General features: G+C 42.1%; 1 protein-coding gene and 1 long non-coding RNA gene across 3 annotated transcripts in view; one reads left to right on the top strand and one right to left on the bottom strand.

Annotated features, from left to right (window-relative positions):
- Nucleotides 1–9,095: 9,095 nt before the first annotated feature.
- On the bottom strand, nucleotides 9,096–9,799 carry LOC144234224 (uncharacterized). The gene is made up of 2 exons (XR_013335890.1): nucleotides 9,731–9,799; nucleotides 9,096–9,456 (listed from the first exon to the last, which is right to left on the bottom strand). It is a non-coding gene; the product is annotated as an uncharacterized LOC144234224 (long non-coding RNA).
- Nucleotides 9,800–10,927: 1,128 nt separating this feature from the next.
- The window catches only part of CSTPP1 (centriolar satellite-associated tubulin polyglutamylase complex regulator 1), a 197,601-nt gene continuing 192,124 nt past the window's right edge, over nucleotides 10,928–16,404 (top strand). For both annotated transcript variants that reach the window (XM_077767387.1, XM_077767386.1), the window contains exon 1: nucleotides 10,928–11,039. In XM_077767387.1, the coding sequence (XP_077623513.1) occupies nucleotides 10,994–11,039 (46 nt within the window). In that variant the 5' untranslated portion in view covers nucleotides 10,928–10,993. The remainder of the gene's footprint in view (nucleotides 11,040–16,404) is intronic.

Below are 16,404 nucleotides of genomic sequence, written 5' to 3'. Positions count from 1 at the left end.
AGCGGAGAGCAGAGAGAAAGAGCTTAGTGGGCGTTAGAGAGGGCACGGAAAAAGTCGCTTAAAACCCAGGGTAGTTTAAATAACAGACACGAGAACTCTGTTTTGGATTTGGGAGGTAAACCAATCTTTAAAACGAGTGCCCAGGCATCTCCACGCCCTGCTAGGCAAGTTCCGAAATCTGCACGGTTTCCACACGAGCTCCCGGACGCTAAAGAAAGAATCGGTGCAGGCAGGGCCAGGGTCTAGAGACCCCTCCAATCCGAGCCCCACACCCTCATCCNGAGGTTCAAAGATCAAAGTTCTTTGATCTTTGGGCACAAACTAGAGGCAGCTGCTAAATCACGGGGTACACCCATAGTGCTTCGGAGGCTGCGGAGAAACAGATTCCACCGCAGCCCTGATCACACACAACAGTTGCGCACGGGCACCAAACAAGTTATTAATAAGGAGCAGATGAAGCAGCAGTTCTGCCGCTATCCGTCCAGCTCCCCCGAGGGTCACTGCGCGGACCGGGAGGNCACTACCCCGGCCAGGACGGATCTGCGGGAGCCTTCCAGCAGTTTCTTCCCTGTGTCCCATCTCTGCCCCTTTTCCAGCCCGGTTTCCCCCCGCTCTCCCCCACCGGGAAGGATCCAGGGCAGGAAGCTGATTGGTCGCAGCCAGAAGAGGGAACACAAAACACCACTAAGGGGAGATGCTGCGAGCAAGCAGTACCCGAAGACCCTCGGTGGGAGCAAGGTCTGGAGTCCGAGGAACTGTTCCCCGAACAGAGGAATCCCCAGAGCCCAAGCATTCCGATTCCCCTGGAGTCCCCGCTCTGCAATCCGCCCGAGACACCCGGCCCCTGCAAGCAGGGGTTTTTACAATTTATGGTTTAGCAACCATCCTTCCCCGCCTCCCTTTCTTCGCACACATTCATTCGCACCAAGGTCACAGACACTGTATCTGAACCAGAGAGGGAAGCAGCCCCCAGCTCTTCAAACAGCGGCCAGGGCAGACGAGCGGGCGCCTCGGATCTTCCCCGAGCCCGGCCCGGATCCGAGCCGGGGAGCTCCTCCACCGCCGACCCTGTCCGGCTGGAAGGGCTGGGGGAGCTGCTGCTTCCCTCCCCCGCAAGCACGCTCAGAGCTACCGCTTGGAGTGAGCGCGCGGGGTCTCAGGCCCCAGCCCGCACCGCCCGGCTCTCGGAAGGGGAGTCCTGCAGCGGCCGGACCCNTTGCTCAAATATCCCTAACTTAAAAAAAAAAAAAAAACTATCCCAGTGGCAACTTTCGATCCCTCTCGCTCTACTCTGTGCCAGAGAGGAGCACCCGGGCTGACCCGAGTCGCCTGGACGTGACCCCAGCCCCCCTACCAGCCCCGTGTCCAGACTTTATTGATGTCTCAGAATACGCAAGGCTTGCTAATGCATAATCCTCTAGGTCTTTATTAACATCAAACAAGGGACATCAGGGGGCCTGGAGTGCTGTATCTTAACTAGCATTCTCACTGTCAAAATTCCTTTTCTGAGATTTTCCTCTTGCTCCACCCCCACCCCGGTCTAGGCAGCGTTGTGTTAGGGCTAAATAATTCCACGACCTCCCCTTTTCATTTACTCATTTCCTGAGGTGGTTGTCTGGGTCCTGTGGCCTCAGTTCAGACGTCCAGAATTGGCCTAGACATAGTTCCTCCTCGCTGTCTTTGTAAATCAGCGTTGTTAGCCTCTTGACCTTCTTTGACTTTCTGATCCTGGCAAGGATGGAAGGGAGTAAGGAAGTAAGTCTTGTAGTTGCACTTTCACAGGGACCTCAGCCTCCTCCAGGCTTCTCAGCAGTATTTAACTTTTGGGTTACTACAGAAAGTTGTAAACTCTCTTGTCTTAGCTTCAGGCTCTATCCTCTCCCCAAAGCAGATTAATGATGTGGGTTATTATTAACGTGTCTTGGTTGAATCTTGTCTTGTTACTTTTGTCCAAGCCCCTAACTTCCTTAGGGTCTTATGTATCAATTTTCCCTCCAAGCTGGTATGTCGACATTTCCGGTATTGGATCCTCTGTGATCTCATTAAACCACTTTTCTCTTACTAGTAAACAGAGTCAGGAAGCCCCAAATGCCCAATGTTAGCTGAGGGAAAAGTAATTTGGTATAGTGCAAAAGTGGCTATTAGGAGATTTCTCCAATGGATAAGTTTGACATTTCATCCGTGCTTGTTTTCAATTTTTCAAGGGCTTTCGCTTCAAATTAGCATCTTTGACCAAAGCTAACGTTAGCTTTGCAACAGCAACAACAATGACAAAGTGAAGTGTTAAGACCTTTAGTCAGTACTTCTCTATACTGTTCTGCCTGAAATTTTTACACAGCTGAAATGTGGTTGAACTAGCATCACCATAGTAACTAATACTGGGGCATTTTCTCTCTGTGTAGTTCTTCTTGCTGACTGAAGGCGGCAGTCGAGTCAGGTCAGGTTTACGTGATCTTCCTGTTGGGAAAGACAGTCCACCTTTATGACCTATGTCCCCTTCGCCTAAAATCCGGGGAGAAAAAAGTGGAAAGTAGAGGTTGATTTTCAACACACGTTCCCCTACTCCACGATGTTTGTTATGTGGCCTTGGTTGGTCTCAGGATTTCAATATATGCTGTTTATGCTTTTCGACCTGTTGAGAAAGATCTTATGATTCTGGAAACCATATTTTTTTCCACAGGAAAACTAAGGACATGTGGTATAATGAATACATTTGTCCCAAAAAATCCAGGACAGGCAGTCACCATACTTTCAATGTCAGGGGATTAAGAATTTATAAACATCTGTATGCGAAGGATAGGTTTCTTTCCAGAAGGCATGATTTATGTTGTTTTTCTGGGATTGAGGAGGAAGGGGGGAGGCTGGCTGTCCCTGTCTGACTCAGGCTCAAGAGACTGCATTTTGTGTTTGCATCCCAAGTCCCCCTCCTTCATGGTTCAGCACGGTTCTGGTGCACAGAGCCATCCTTGGCTGCTGTGAATCACTGGGAATATCAATGGGTAGAAATGAACTTCGTGCATAGTCCCTGCCTGGGTCACCCCCTAGGGTGAGTTAAGTCTTGGCTGTCAGAAACTGCTCTTATGCCAGGAGTGCTAAGCTATATTTATTTTTACCAGGCCTCTCAGACTTTCTTGTTTGGAGTGAGAGATCCTGAAAAGCATGCCAGAATGGGCTGTTTGTCTCTCTTTTATTGTCCTTTGGGACATGCCCCTAGCAAAGTTGTAGAGGACTGCCAATTCCAGAGGGGTCTCAGAGGCATTAGTTTACTCAGAAACACCACCTTCTTCCTTCATCCTTCGAGGACAGACCAGGGAACTGAATTTCCTAAATCAGAATATGTCCCTGAAGTAGACCATCACTAATGGCCTTTTCAAAGGAAACACAGGGAGTGCTACAGAAACCAGATAGAAATGGGCACTATTTTGATCCAGTTGGGTTGGTAGAATTCTCTTATAACCTAGGCATCATTCAACAACCTGAATTTCTAGACATAATTCATCTGAAAGAGTAAAAGGCCTGAAAGTTTTACACTTGAAAACAGTTGTTCTCAATCAGGAGTGATTTTCTAGCCATGGAGCAATCTCAGGAGACAGTCTGGGGAGTGAGTGCCACGGGCAAATAATGGGTAGACTCCAAGGATACTGCTAAACATCCTCCAATGATCAGGACATCCCTCCCCACAAAGAATTATATGACAAGAATTATCCAACCTCAAATTTTAATAGTGCTGATGTTGAAAGACCCTGCTTTAAAAGATTAAGAACACGAGTCTGCAAAGAATTGCTCCATCTTCTCTCCAGAACCACCTTCTTGTAAAGGCAGTATGAATGGAGGGAAAGAGTTCTTAAAGTTGTAGAAGGAAAATCAAGAAAAAGCACATCTGAAGGAGCTGAAGGGGTCCTACACCTGCTTCTTCCGCCTAGGGAGGCTTATTTCCGGTATTTGTTCACTTAGTATTTATTAAGGTCATGTTATGTTCCAGGCAATATATAGGCAGCAGTAAACAGGTATTTTGGGTCCCTAGAACTTACAGCCTGATGGCTGGGGTTGGGAAGGGACACGAGTGTGCAGAGGCATGGAAAGAATGATTCCACAAATGAATTTAAAGCTGTAAGTGATAGGGTCATTCAAGGACAAGTGTTGAGTTCTAGGAAAGGAGAGTCTTGATTTAGATTTGGGGATGCAGGGAAGACCTGCTAGAGGCACTGACACTTAAGCTGAGTAAGAGTCATCAGACTGAGAGTGGACGGGAAGAGCTTTGTAGGCAGAAGGAACAGCATTTGCAAAGGCCCTGAGCCAGGGAAGAGTCCAGAGTATTTATGGGAAAGTATCATGAACTTTTAGCAATGGGTACTTTTATCTAAGTCCCAGGGGCTACTACTGGAGAACGGGGGAAAAAATGAAAGTATAAGGAAAGAGTCTGATTGGCATTTCTGTGCTTTCTTTAATCACAAACCTTCAATGCCAGCATTTCTAGCGCCAACACTTTTCATGATCCAGCTAGGGGGTTGGGGGACAACAGCTAATTCAGTTCCCTGGCCTAATATGGGGCACACCTTGAAAAGTGAGACTTTCTAGGCACATTTTTTTTTATTTCCTGAAAGCTTGATATTCACGTATCTGGCATATATAAGTAGAGCCTTCGCAGCAAAGATTTCTGTATTGTTTATTTCAGTAGCAAAGATAAATTTAGAATGGTGGATAAACAAATGGATCAATGAATAAACACTCATTTAATTAACAAACATAAATCAAGCATCTATGTAAATGGCCTCTCTGTTTTCACTTGCCCTTTATAATTCATTCTCTACATGTACAGCAACCAGAGTGACTTCTTTTTTTTATTTTTTATTTTATTTTATTTTTTCAGAGTGACTTCTTAAAAAACAAATCAGGTAATGTAATTACAGAAGGCTTAAAACCTTCTGATGGTTTCCTATTGCACTTGGAATAATATCCATACTTCTCATGTGGCCTTCAAGGTCCCTCATGATCTGGCCTCTGCCTCCTACTTTGACTACTTCTCCCCTTATTCATTTTGCTTTAGTCACACTGGCTTTCCTTCAGCTCTGAAACATGCTATCATTTCTTCCAAGTTTTGCATGAGAGGCCTCCTCTACTTCGAGTATTGTTTCCCCAGGCCCTTCCTGCTCAGCTGCCTCAGAGAAATCTCATCTTTATCACCCTAAAGTTGCCTTGTTCTCCCTCACTGCCTTTACCCTATTTTATTTAGGAGGTTAGATAAGGTTTCCTAAGGTTATGGCACTTAGCCTTTGTCTTATAGAATGTATAAGAGTTTACTAGGGAGAAAATGTGGGAGAGGTACATTCTAGGCAGAAGGAAGAGCTTATACCAAAGCAAGGGAGTGGGAAAGAGCCAGTATGCTTGGGAAGAGTGAGTAGGAAAGTATAGCTGGAGTTAAGTATTTAGGGAAGAGTAAATGGCAAGGTGGCTGGAAAAGTAGTTTGGGACCAGACTGTGAAGGGATATAGATTGTATGCATGTTTAGGAATTTGCTCCATCCTGGTAATGGTGAGTCAGCAACATTTATGTATGTATGTATGTTTTGTTTTGCTTATTTTTATTTTATTTTTTTTAATTTATTTTTTATTTTTTTAATATTTTTATTTATTTCTAGGAGAGAGAGAGAGACAGCGTGAACAGGGGAGGGTCAGAGAGAGAGGGAGACACAGACTCTGAAATAGGCTCCAGGCTCCGAGCTGGCAGTCAGCACAGAGCCCGACGCGGGGCTCGAACCCACTAACCGCGAGATCATGACCTAAGCGAAAGTCGGACGCTTAACCGACTAAGCCACCCAGGCGCCCCTGTTTTGCTTATTTTTAAGAGAAAGAGAGTGTGTGCACATGTGCAAGTGGGAAAGGGGCAGAGAGAGAGAGGGGGACAGAGAATCCAAAGTGGGCTCTGCACTCACAGCAGAGAGCCTGATACAGGGGCTCGAACTCATGAAAACTGAACTGTGAGAGTCATGACCTGAGCTGAATTTGGACATTCAACTGACTGAGCCACCCAGGCACCCCAGCAACACTTTTAAAGTATTGAAGTAACATGGCCAGATTTGAGTTTTAGAACAGTAAACTTTTGTAACAATCTAGGGATGGCTTGGGGGAAAAATAAATGCAGATTGTAGCTTTTTGTCCTAGGATTCTGAAGTTTGGGAACTTCTAATTCATATCTTGTTTATTTAATTATTCCTAGTATATTCTCTATTGTCCTCCTGAATGAATCCTCTTAGCTTGTCCACATGCAGCATCATCCATATGCCTTTTGTTCATTGTTGTTGTTGTTTTTTCTGGGCATTTCTTAACATTTAGTGATCTCTCACACAAAATATTTAGGTATATGAAGGATATACCAATGCTCTGTTTGATTTTTTTTTTAATTTAATGTGTATTTATTTTTGAGAGACAGAGCACAAGAAGAGGATGGGCACAGAGACAGAGAGGGAGACACAGGATCCAAAGCAGACTCCAGGCTCTGTCAGCACAGAGACTGACGTGGGGCTCGAACTCACGAACTGTGAGATCATGATCTGAGCCAAAGTTGGATGCTTAATAGACTGAGCCACTCATGTACCCCTGTTTGATTTTTTTAAAGTTTACTTATTTCTTTAGAGAGAAATAGAGCTGTCGGGGGAGGGTCAGAGAGGAAGGGAGGAAGAGAGAATCCTAAACAGGCATTGTACTGTTAGCATGGAGCCTGACGCAGGGCTCGAACTCACAAACTGAGATCATGACCTTAGCTGAAATCAAGAGTCGGTCACTTAAATGACTGACCTACCCATGTGCCCGTTTGATTTTTTTAAATTTTACTTATTTCTTTTGAGAGAAAGAGAGCTGTTGGGGGAGGGTCAGAGAGAAAGGGAGGAAGAGAGAATCCTAAACAGGCATTGTACTGTTAGCATGGAGCCTGACGTGGGTCTCGAACTCACAAACTGTGAGATCATGACCTTAGCTGAAATCAAGAGTCAGTCACTTAAATGACTGACCTACCCAGGTGCCCCTGTTTGATTTTTAAAAAGTTTATTTATTTAAGTAATCTCTGTGCCCAACATGCGGTTCAAACTCACGACCCTGAGATCACTGCACTCTTCTAACTGAGCCAGCCAGGTGCCTCTCTAATTGATTTTTAATGCCCTTCTCAATGATGCCTTGCATTTTGCTGGCCTTTTTGTTTAATGAATTTGTTTCATGAATTGGTTCCTATGAGGAAACCATAAATCCTATGGATTGGATAGCTTTCATTTTCTAGGCTTTTAATCTAGAGGGGAAAAATCTGTTTAACACGTATTTGTTCTGTCAGGCACTATGCATATTCTAGAAATTTAAAAATGAATGAAACTGTCTCTTGCCTTCAAGGAACTCACAATCTAGTAGGAGAGTTCAAAGAATGTTTCTAATGACATAAATGCTTATCAAGGTGCATACTTGAGGACAGAGGAAGGCACAGCTAATTTTTGTAGGCTACCAAGAAAGACCAGAAAATCTCCTTCCCTTTCAAACTTTATGAAAGTATAATTCCTAACTCTTTTTACACATTTGAAAATATAATATAACAAGAAGGTACAAGTCTGTAATCACCTTTGAGCTCCAATTCGATTTAAGCCATGTCCTCTTAACCACTTGCTTATAATGCATTAGTTATTTTTAACTAAGAGTTTGTGAATGTTTCCTTTTCTTTTCTCTGCAAATTCTCCCAAATCTCTGGGTTGTTGACCTGTAGCAGGTCAAAATGACTTGTCTGTAATAGCATTTTTAAATTTGAACATGTGAATCCCATACAGTGGCATCATACTAGTTTCTGCTTTGCTTTTACGGAAGATAAGTCTTTTAAGAAGAGCTAGGAGCTCAGCATGAATTTCATGACCTGCATTTCTTAGTAGCTACTTTGCCTTTAGCATCTTTTCTGCTTGATGAGTCGATAAAAGCTTGTCCTAGTTTCTTGAACCTATTTTGTAGCAATAATTCAGCCTGCATTTTTTTCTTTCCTTATTGTTCCTTGAAGTTTAAAACTATTTAGTGCATTCATGTTTGCTTTCCTGTAGTTCTGAATTCCAGGGAGAAATTTCTTCCCTGTCTGTCTCTTCATAGGTCCTCTACAGAGCCAGAAATGTCTATTAATTTTCTCCTTACAATTAGGAACTATAATCTGATAAACTGATGTCTCCACATATCATCTCTTGAAGGTGTTTTTCTGATGCTTTGATCCTGATGTTTCTGTTCCATAATTATGCTGTAGGAATGACTTTAACATCTCATACCTTCCCTATGCTTTGATCAATTTCATATCACTTGCTTACATTCAGGATTGTGGAGTTGTCTTCTGAGTTGGTTGTTTACTGGGATGATTATTTGTTTAGGTTAACATTTTCATAAATATGATAATTTAAGAATCTGAGAACCCATCCAAATTGAAAGCTGACATTTTTTTCTTTCCTTAACATTCAATAAGGTCACCGAATTACATCTGTCTTTAACAATTCTTGTGTATTTCCACTTTTCTTAAGACCCATGTTGTGTATATTTCACTAAAAAATTTCCTCTGCTACTGAAGTGTGGCCAAAATCTGTTATCATGTACTTTATGGTAGAAGAGAAATCTAAAAGTAGCTGTTCCTTCTTAGGAAAACAAATACTATCTGGAAGGTCATCACTTCTCCTTGAAAAATATTTTGAAGATTTTCAAGTCATTTATTGTTTGTTTTCAAGTTATAATACATGCCTATTATAGAAAATTTTGAGAATATGTAAAAGTATAAAGAAGAAAAATACAAACAGTCAATAATTCCAACACCAGTAAGGCTACCTGTTATTTCTGTGCAACCTCAAATTTTCTTGAAGCCTTAGTTTAGCAACCTCCCACCCTTTTCTTCCTCAATAGACTGTTCAAGACATTAAGAGTGGAAGACTGACTTTAAATATAAGGGTCCTTAGGATTTTTATGGAAGGGATAGAGCTGTAGGAAAAAGCTACTAATTGCTCCAGAGATGACATCTTGTTCTTATTTAGCTTTCTTTGAGTCATTAACAGTCGGGCGCCACTGGTGCTGAAACTTATCATTATTATAACCGCAAATGGGTTAATGCCCAAACAAAGCTATATTCTTGGGGCTGGTTCCCAGCTCCACCACACAGAGCCCAACAGCAGCACCCTCCAAGTCCAGGATAACGCTCCACAAATAAGAGGATGTCAAATGTTCAGCCTGGACTTGAAATTCTCTTCTTTTATCTGGGAGCTTCCAGTTACTGGCAGGGCAGAGCAAAAGGAAAAATAAATAAATAAAAAACCAAGCCAACAAACCCTAAAAAAAGAGGCTGTGTGGTTTAGCGGTCAGACCACTAGCCTGGAGGCTGGGATAGCGGCGATCCGGTTCTGGCTCTCCCACTGATTGGCTGGATGATGCTAGGTAAGTCATTTTCCTGCCGTGTTCCTCAGTTTCCCTGCTTAAAAAAAGGGGGAAGGACCTTAGGAAGTTTTTATGAGGACAAATAGCTTTGGGTTGATTGGAAATAAAATTGTAAAGCTTAATAATTACTATCCTATTACTTTATTAATAGTATAGTAATAAGTCACAGGTGTGAAAGTTATGAAACTTCTATACCCTCAAGCTGCACTGGGGGGGAGGGGCAAGAGGCAAGCATCGAGGAAGAAAGCAAAGAATTTTATCAACTTTTCAGGACTTGACATTCAATACCAAATTAGTAAATTCATTACCTCGAGATCATAAATGCAGGTCCTAGTTTGGCTCTGATCCTTACCACATCCAAACTCAGAGTGACTCACGGGAGCCTAGAAATAAGACACATATACAATTTTAAGGGAAAGGGAGAATTAGGAGGTTTGAAGCTCCTGCGGGAGAAGGCTAAGAATAGACCGCTGACACAAAGAGAGGAAGGTCCTCTTTCCCTCTCCTCCCAGTGAAGGTGGTCCACTGGCTTCATGGATATTTCTCCCATAGCATGATTTTTCTTTCTTTCTTTCCTACCTTCCTTCCATATCTTTTTCTTCCTTCTTTCCTTTGTCTCTTTCTCATTCTTTCTTTTTCACAAAAAATGTCACATTGTGGGAACTAACTGAAAAGGTGAGGATAGAGTGGCTTTTTCTACCAGGTTTCAACTGTGACAGGAACCATAGACCACTAACCTGTTGTTGGGAGTGCAGATAAGCAGAAAGAAATACCTGGAAATCTGGGAAGCCCAAACTAATGAATGCTTTCCCTTCTTAAAAAACAAGTGAGCAATTAGGCATATAAAGAAAAAAAAATCCAGTAGTATCCTAGTTTGTGCACCCCATCCTCTCAAGAAGTGAAGTGTCTTGGTAGGAAAAAAGAAAGACATTTGGGAAGGGTATCAAATAATAAGGGATAGGAGTAGAAATTGGGAGTAAAGATAAATAGGAATATTAATGAACTAGAGGATTTAATAAGCACCTTCTGCGTGCCCAGCCTGGACATAGGCAGAAAAGACACATTCCTCACCTCAAGGAGTAGCTAAAATATACACCTGTGAAAGCACTTGGTAGCAATTTAAGACAGTAAATAACAAAGAGATAAACATGGACCATGGGACATGAAGTGTTTATGGGAATTTAAGGATGGGAGCTATTACTGCGAGTTCGGATAACAGCTGTATAAAGCAGAAAGAGTAGTTACGAAATTCAGAAATTGCGGATGCGGACGGCTGGCAATAATCTTTCGACACCGGAAAATGTGATAGAATCAAGAGAACTCCCACATCAAATTCCTCTAAAACCAACTCGTGAAGAATGGGAGTCCTAAGAAAACTCCACCGCCACGAAGCGACTGCCCCCGGAACCGGTGTGGCCCGCTTGGGGTTGCGATACGGAGACTGTTGGCGTGACACCCCCTCCACCTCCCGCCTCCTCCCGACGCGTGGTTGCCATGGCAACGGAGAGAGCCGGCGACCTGGGTTCCGGAAGCCGGAGAGCTAGAGCTTTGGAAGCTACCGTGGTCAAAGGATGCTGAGTCCGGAGCGCCTAGCCCTACCGGACTACGAGTATCTGGGTAGGAGCTTCCTTCAGCTTCTCAGAAGGAAGGAAGTGCAGACAATTAGGCCAGGGTCTGGGGAGGAGGAGGGGCGGGGCCTGAGTGGGGCCCGGAGCCGGGTGGAGTAGGGAGGGGCCGGGAGGGGGCGCGTTCCAGGGCCTGGACGTGCGAGGGAAACCGCATCTAGGGGTCAACGAACGTCTGAAGTGTACGGGCTCAGACAATGTGGATGGTGTTCAAAGGCGGACAGGTTGGAGTTGAGAATTTGGGGGCCCTTTTGGAATATTATAGATAATGCTGGTGGTGCGGTAACCTTGGAACCTGAAGTGCCAAATCAGTCATTCTGGGAACAATCCTTCTCCCGTTACAGCGGCCAGTGACATGTTTGAGCATTTCTTATACGTTAGGCACTGTGCTAAGCATTTCACATGCATTTTAACTTAATCTTCACAACAGCCCTAGGAGGAAATACGGCGTTTTTCTTCCATTTTGCAGACGGAGAAACTGAGGCTGAAGAGGTAGCTTGGATAAATAAGGCCACACAGTTAGGAAATGGTAGGACTGGAATCAGAGCCTCCTTTGCCCACTACGGAGCTTGAGCTCTTGACCACTAAGGCAGTAGCTGTAGTACTTTGTCGAGCACCTTCGATGTGTAAGGCCTTTGCTGGATGAAAAGAGGATGTATGTCTGTATGTATGTGAGTGCGTATATGCATGTATATATGCACGCACACTTAAAAAATGATAGGCTTTATTTCTTAGAGCAATTCTAAGTTTACATAATATTAAGCAGATATCATAGAGTGGTTCCCGTAGACTCTCTCCCCCTTACTCAGTTTCCCTTATTATTAATATCTGACGTTAGTGTAGTACATTTGTTATAATTGATGAACCTAACCAAAGTCCATGCTTTACAGTAGGGCTCATTCGTTGTGTTGTATAGTTCCGTGGGTTTTGACTAATGTATGTCACGTATCTGCTGTTAGAGTATTGTGCAGAGTAGTTTCACTGCCCTAAACATCCTCTGTGCTCTACCTAGTCATCCTTCCTCCTGGCACCCCCCCCCCCAACCCTTGGCATCCACTGATCTTATTTTACTGTCTCTGAAGCTTTACAGAATGTCACGTACTTGGAGTTCTACAGTATGTAACCTTTTAGATTGGCTTCTTTCATTTCGCAGTATGCGTTTCAGGCCCTCCATGTGTTTTCTTGACTCAAGAGCTCATTTCTTTTTATCACTGAATAATATTCAATCATAGAGATGTACTATACAATTTTTTAATTAAAAGCGTTCTAGTATAAAATTCTAAATTGGTAATAATGGAAATTGGGTTAAAAATACAAAGAAGTTTATAGTGAAGTCTCTTCCCACCTCCCTTCCCCCACTGACAATTTTCCTCCACCCCCCCGCACCATAGCAGTAACCATATTACTGGCTTCCTATGCATCCTTCCAGATTAGTTTATTATGTACATAAGGGGGAATATAGTGCATGCTTTTTTTCATTTAATGGATCTTAGAGTAAGATGTCAATCTTAGCTTCCTTCTTTTTAAAAAATTTAAAAAAATTTTTTAATTTATTTTTGAGAGACAGAGAGACAGAATACGAGCAGGGGAGGGGCAGAAAGAGAGGGAGACACAGAATCCAAAGTAGGCTCCAGGCTCTGAGCTGTCAGCATAGAGCCCGATGTGGGGCTCTAACTCATGAACTGTGAGATGACCTGAGCCAAAGTCTGGTGCTTAACCGACTGAGCCACTCACAGGTCCCAAATGCTTCCTTCTTTAAAAACAAAATTTATTGGGGGTGCCTGAGTGGCTCAGTCGGTTAAGCATTTGACTTCACTTAGGCCATGATCTCGGTCTGTGAGTTTGAGCCCTGTGTCAGGCTCTGTGCTGACAGCTCAGAGCCTGGAGTCTGCTTTGGATTTTGTCTGTCCCTCCCCCACTCTCACTTTGTCTCTCAGAAATGAATAAATGTTAATTTTTAAATTTTAATTAAAAAAATTTTAGCTACATAGTATTTATATAATTTAACCAATTCTCTATTGGTAGACAAGTTATTTTTAGCCTTTTGCTATCACTAAAAATACCCCACTGAATAACCTGCAATTTTGTTCCTTGACTAGTATATCTGCAAAGATAAATTCCATAAAGTAGAATTGGTGGATCAGGAGTATATACACTTTATTTTATTATTTATTTAGTTTTTGGGGGGGTATATGCATTTTAAATATTGATAGATATTACCAAATTGCCCTTCATAGAGGCTGTACCATTTTACATTGCTGCCAGCAATATAAGAATGCGTGTTTTGCCATGGTCTTTCCAACAAAATATATCAGATTTTTTAATGTTTTCAACCTGTTAAGTGGCAAATAATCTCAGGATAGATTTAGTGTGCATTTATTTTATGCAATCGAGCATCTTTTTACCAAGTTTAAATTTGGTTTTTGAAAAGTATGCATGTAATATATATAGAGAGAAGTGTATGTATATGTGTATGTATATGTATGTATATATGGAGAGAGAGAGAAAAAGGGTAATTGACCACATCCATTAATTAGTCAAATGGCCATAGTTTTATCACAGATGATTTTGTATCAAATGAATAATAATATCAATGTTTAGCAATGCCTAGACTTTTGCAAAGGATTTTATGTATTTTATCTTATTTATCCAGTATTCAATGGATCTATAAAATATTTGAAAAGCCTAGTCTATTGTTCAGTCCCTTGGGTGTTTGCTGTTTAAATAATATACCTCACATATTTAATATACTAGTGCTTTAGTGAATAGAAGTTGGTGATCCCTCCATAGTGACTTTTTCAGGGAGACTAATTCAGTGGCAGTGCTGACAATGAATCTGCAAACAGAATTAAAGTCTTAAGTTGATTAAAAAAGCTTCACTCTTCGTCTATCCACCTAATGTTTGAACCTGGGGCAAGTGCTCCTTCAGGCCCTGTTGCATATTCAAGTGTCTTAACTCCTTGTCCCATTCAACATCTAGACATTCATATTGCCCTAAACAGAGTCATACTACATACTGGCTTCCTCATGGTTCATCAAACCATACAACTCTGCTGAGATGCATTGGTTTTCGGTGAGAACAACCTCTATCCGTTATCATTTGGCCTCTTTTACATATAGGCTGTTTTGAAGTATTCACCCTCAATTTAATGGCCACTGAAAACCACTTTTTTTTTTTTAAGGTTGATTTATTTTGAGAGAGAGAGAGAGAGAGAGGAGGAGATCACGCATGCAAGTGTGTGAGCAGGGGAGGGAAAGAGAGAGAGAATCCCAAGTAGGCTGTGCACTGTCAGCAAATGGAGCCTGAAGCAGGGCTCTATCTCATGAAATCTTATGGTTTGTGATGACCTGAGCTGAAATCAAGAGTCAGACACTTAACTGACTGAGCCACTGAGGTGCCCTGAAAACCACTCTTTATAGATTAGTAAAATATTTCCTAGTTTGAAAAATTTAAACCAGAGTTTTGTCTTTTTGTTTTCTTTCTTTTATAAAGACACGTGCATAGGCCTAGAGAAGAAAATACATACAGAGAAAAGAAAATTGCAGGGACAGGAATACTCTAGCTATTCAGTGGAACAGAAAAGCCAAAGCTGAGCACTGCTTGGTACATGTGTCCGGAAATCTCTTTGAATATTATGATAGAAATTACAGTGATGTCTATTCAATGAATATCTACAGATTTGCCTTTCTGTCTGCTATCCAGGCCTTATATTTGCCTTTTTGACTATTAGTGAAGAAAACAGTCTTTCATCATTTGGGTAAACTGATCCATTCCCTGCTGACTTTGTGAATTAGGAACCTGTAATCATGGCCTGGAATGGCTTAGGATCTTAAGATCATCATTACAGAATCAGCTCAATGATGTTCATGCCTGCAGTCATCAGAATGTAATGACAGAAGTTGTGTTAATGCCGAGGGCTGAATAGAGGAGAGTCTGGTAAGGAGATGAAATAAGGATAGAACCCTTGAAAGATTTCCAGCCTTATGAAATCTACTTATTGGAAGCTTCTGCCAGAGGCTGAGGTGTGTCTGTGTATCTGGTTGGGTGTGGAGAGCTCTCTAGAGCCGAAGGGCAGCCTGTTCTGGTCCCAGGTTTGCAAAACACACCACCTACGTGCTGACCTGAGTATAAGCATGAGGGTGTGAGGTTTATTTTTTACTTCACCTAATTTGGTGAGGTGCCTGCTTTCACACATGCTCCAAGTTACCTCTTCTGTTTCCATGGAAACTGCTTATTCTCACTAAGTTTGGTATTAGGTTGGCATAATAGATAATGCTAGGGAATCAGAGATGGTCTTTCTCTTTGGGAGGCTATACTTTTAGAGGACTCACAGTAAGTTGGATAGTTTTTTTAAGCTATAGTCTTTAAGCACTTTGTATATACTTAGCGCTGTGCCTTATCTCACTTAATCTTTACAACCACTACACAAAGTGGGTATTGTTCGTCCCATTTGGTAGTTTTGGGTTTTTTTTTTTAATTAAAAACATGTTTGTTTATTTTTGAGAGAAAGCACAAGCAGGGGAAGGGGCAGAGAGAGAGAGAGAGACAGAGGATCTGAAGCAGGCTCCGTGCTGACAGCAGAGAGCCCGATGTGGAGCTCAAACTCAAAACTGTGAGATCATGAGCCACCCAGGCACCCCTATTTGGTAGTTCTTAATATCACCTCATTTTACAAGTGAGGAAACTGAAGCTTAGAAAGACTAACTCGTTTGTACAAAGTCTCGTAGGTGATGATGCATAACAAAGTCAGGATTCAAACCCAGAGCTGTCAATTCTGTAGCCTGTTTTTCCCTCTCCACCAACCAGATATAAATGAACAAACCAAAACACTTACTTGCCTGCAAAGGGCAGTGATCCTTGCTTCCTTGGTAAGAATGGAGGAGCTCTTAAATAGTTTATTAGTTGCAAATAAGTTTCCTAAGAACAAGAATTGTATTTTACTCATCATTGTATACCTGCCTTTCACAATGTAGACACTTAATACAAACATGTTAAATCAAATGTGAATAATCTTATTTTAGGGTAGCCCAAATGTGAACAGTTAGCAGCAACAATTAAGACTTAATTAAACACTAAGAAAAAGAGAGAATTAAGCATTTATTATGTACCAGGTAACATTTTAAGTGCTTTACATATATTAATGCACATGAAGGTAATTTCAATTGTTATTTCCATTTGACAGATGAGGAAACTGTAGCATAAAAGTATTGGAGAGCTAGTTAGTAAGTCAAGGAGCAGGATTCAAACCCGGCAGTCTGACTTCACAGAGTCCATATTGTTACATTCTATGCTATAAATATCTTGAGCAACTCCCAGATTGTGGCTCCAACTATTGCACAAAGAGACCTATGCATGG

The sequence above is a fragment of the Crocuta crocuta genome, unplaced genomic scaffold, assembly GCF_008692635.1.
Source record: "Crocuta crocuta isolate KB4526 unplaced genomic scaffold, BGI_CrCroc_1.0 scaffold330, whole genome shotgun sequence".
Taxonomy (NCBI): Eukaryota; Metazoa; Chordata; class Mammalia; order Carnivora; family Hyaenidae; genus Crocuta; species Crocuta crocuta.
The sequence above is the reverse complement of the archived record's forward strand: the minus strand, read 5'-3'. Positions and strand labels throughout refer to the sequence as shown.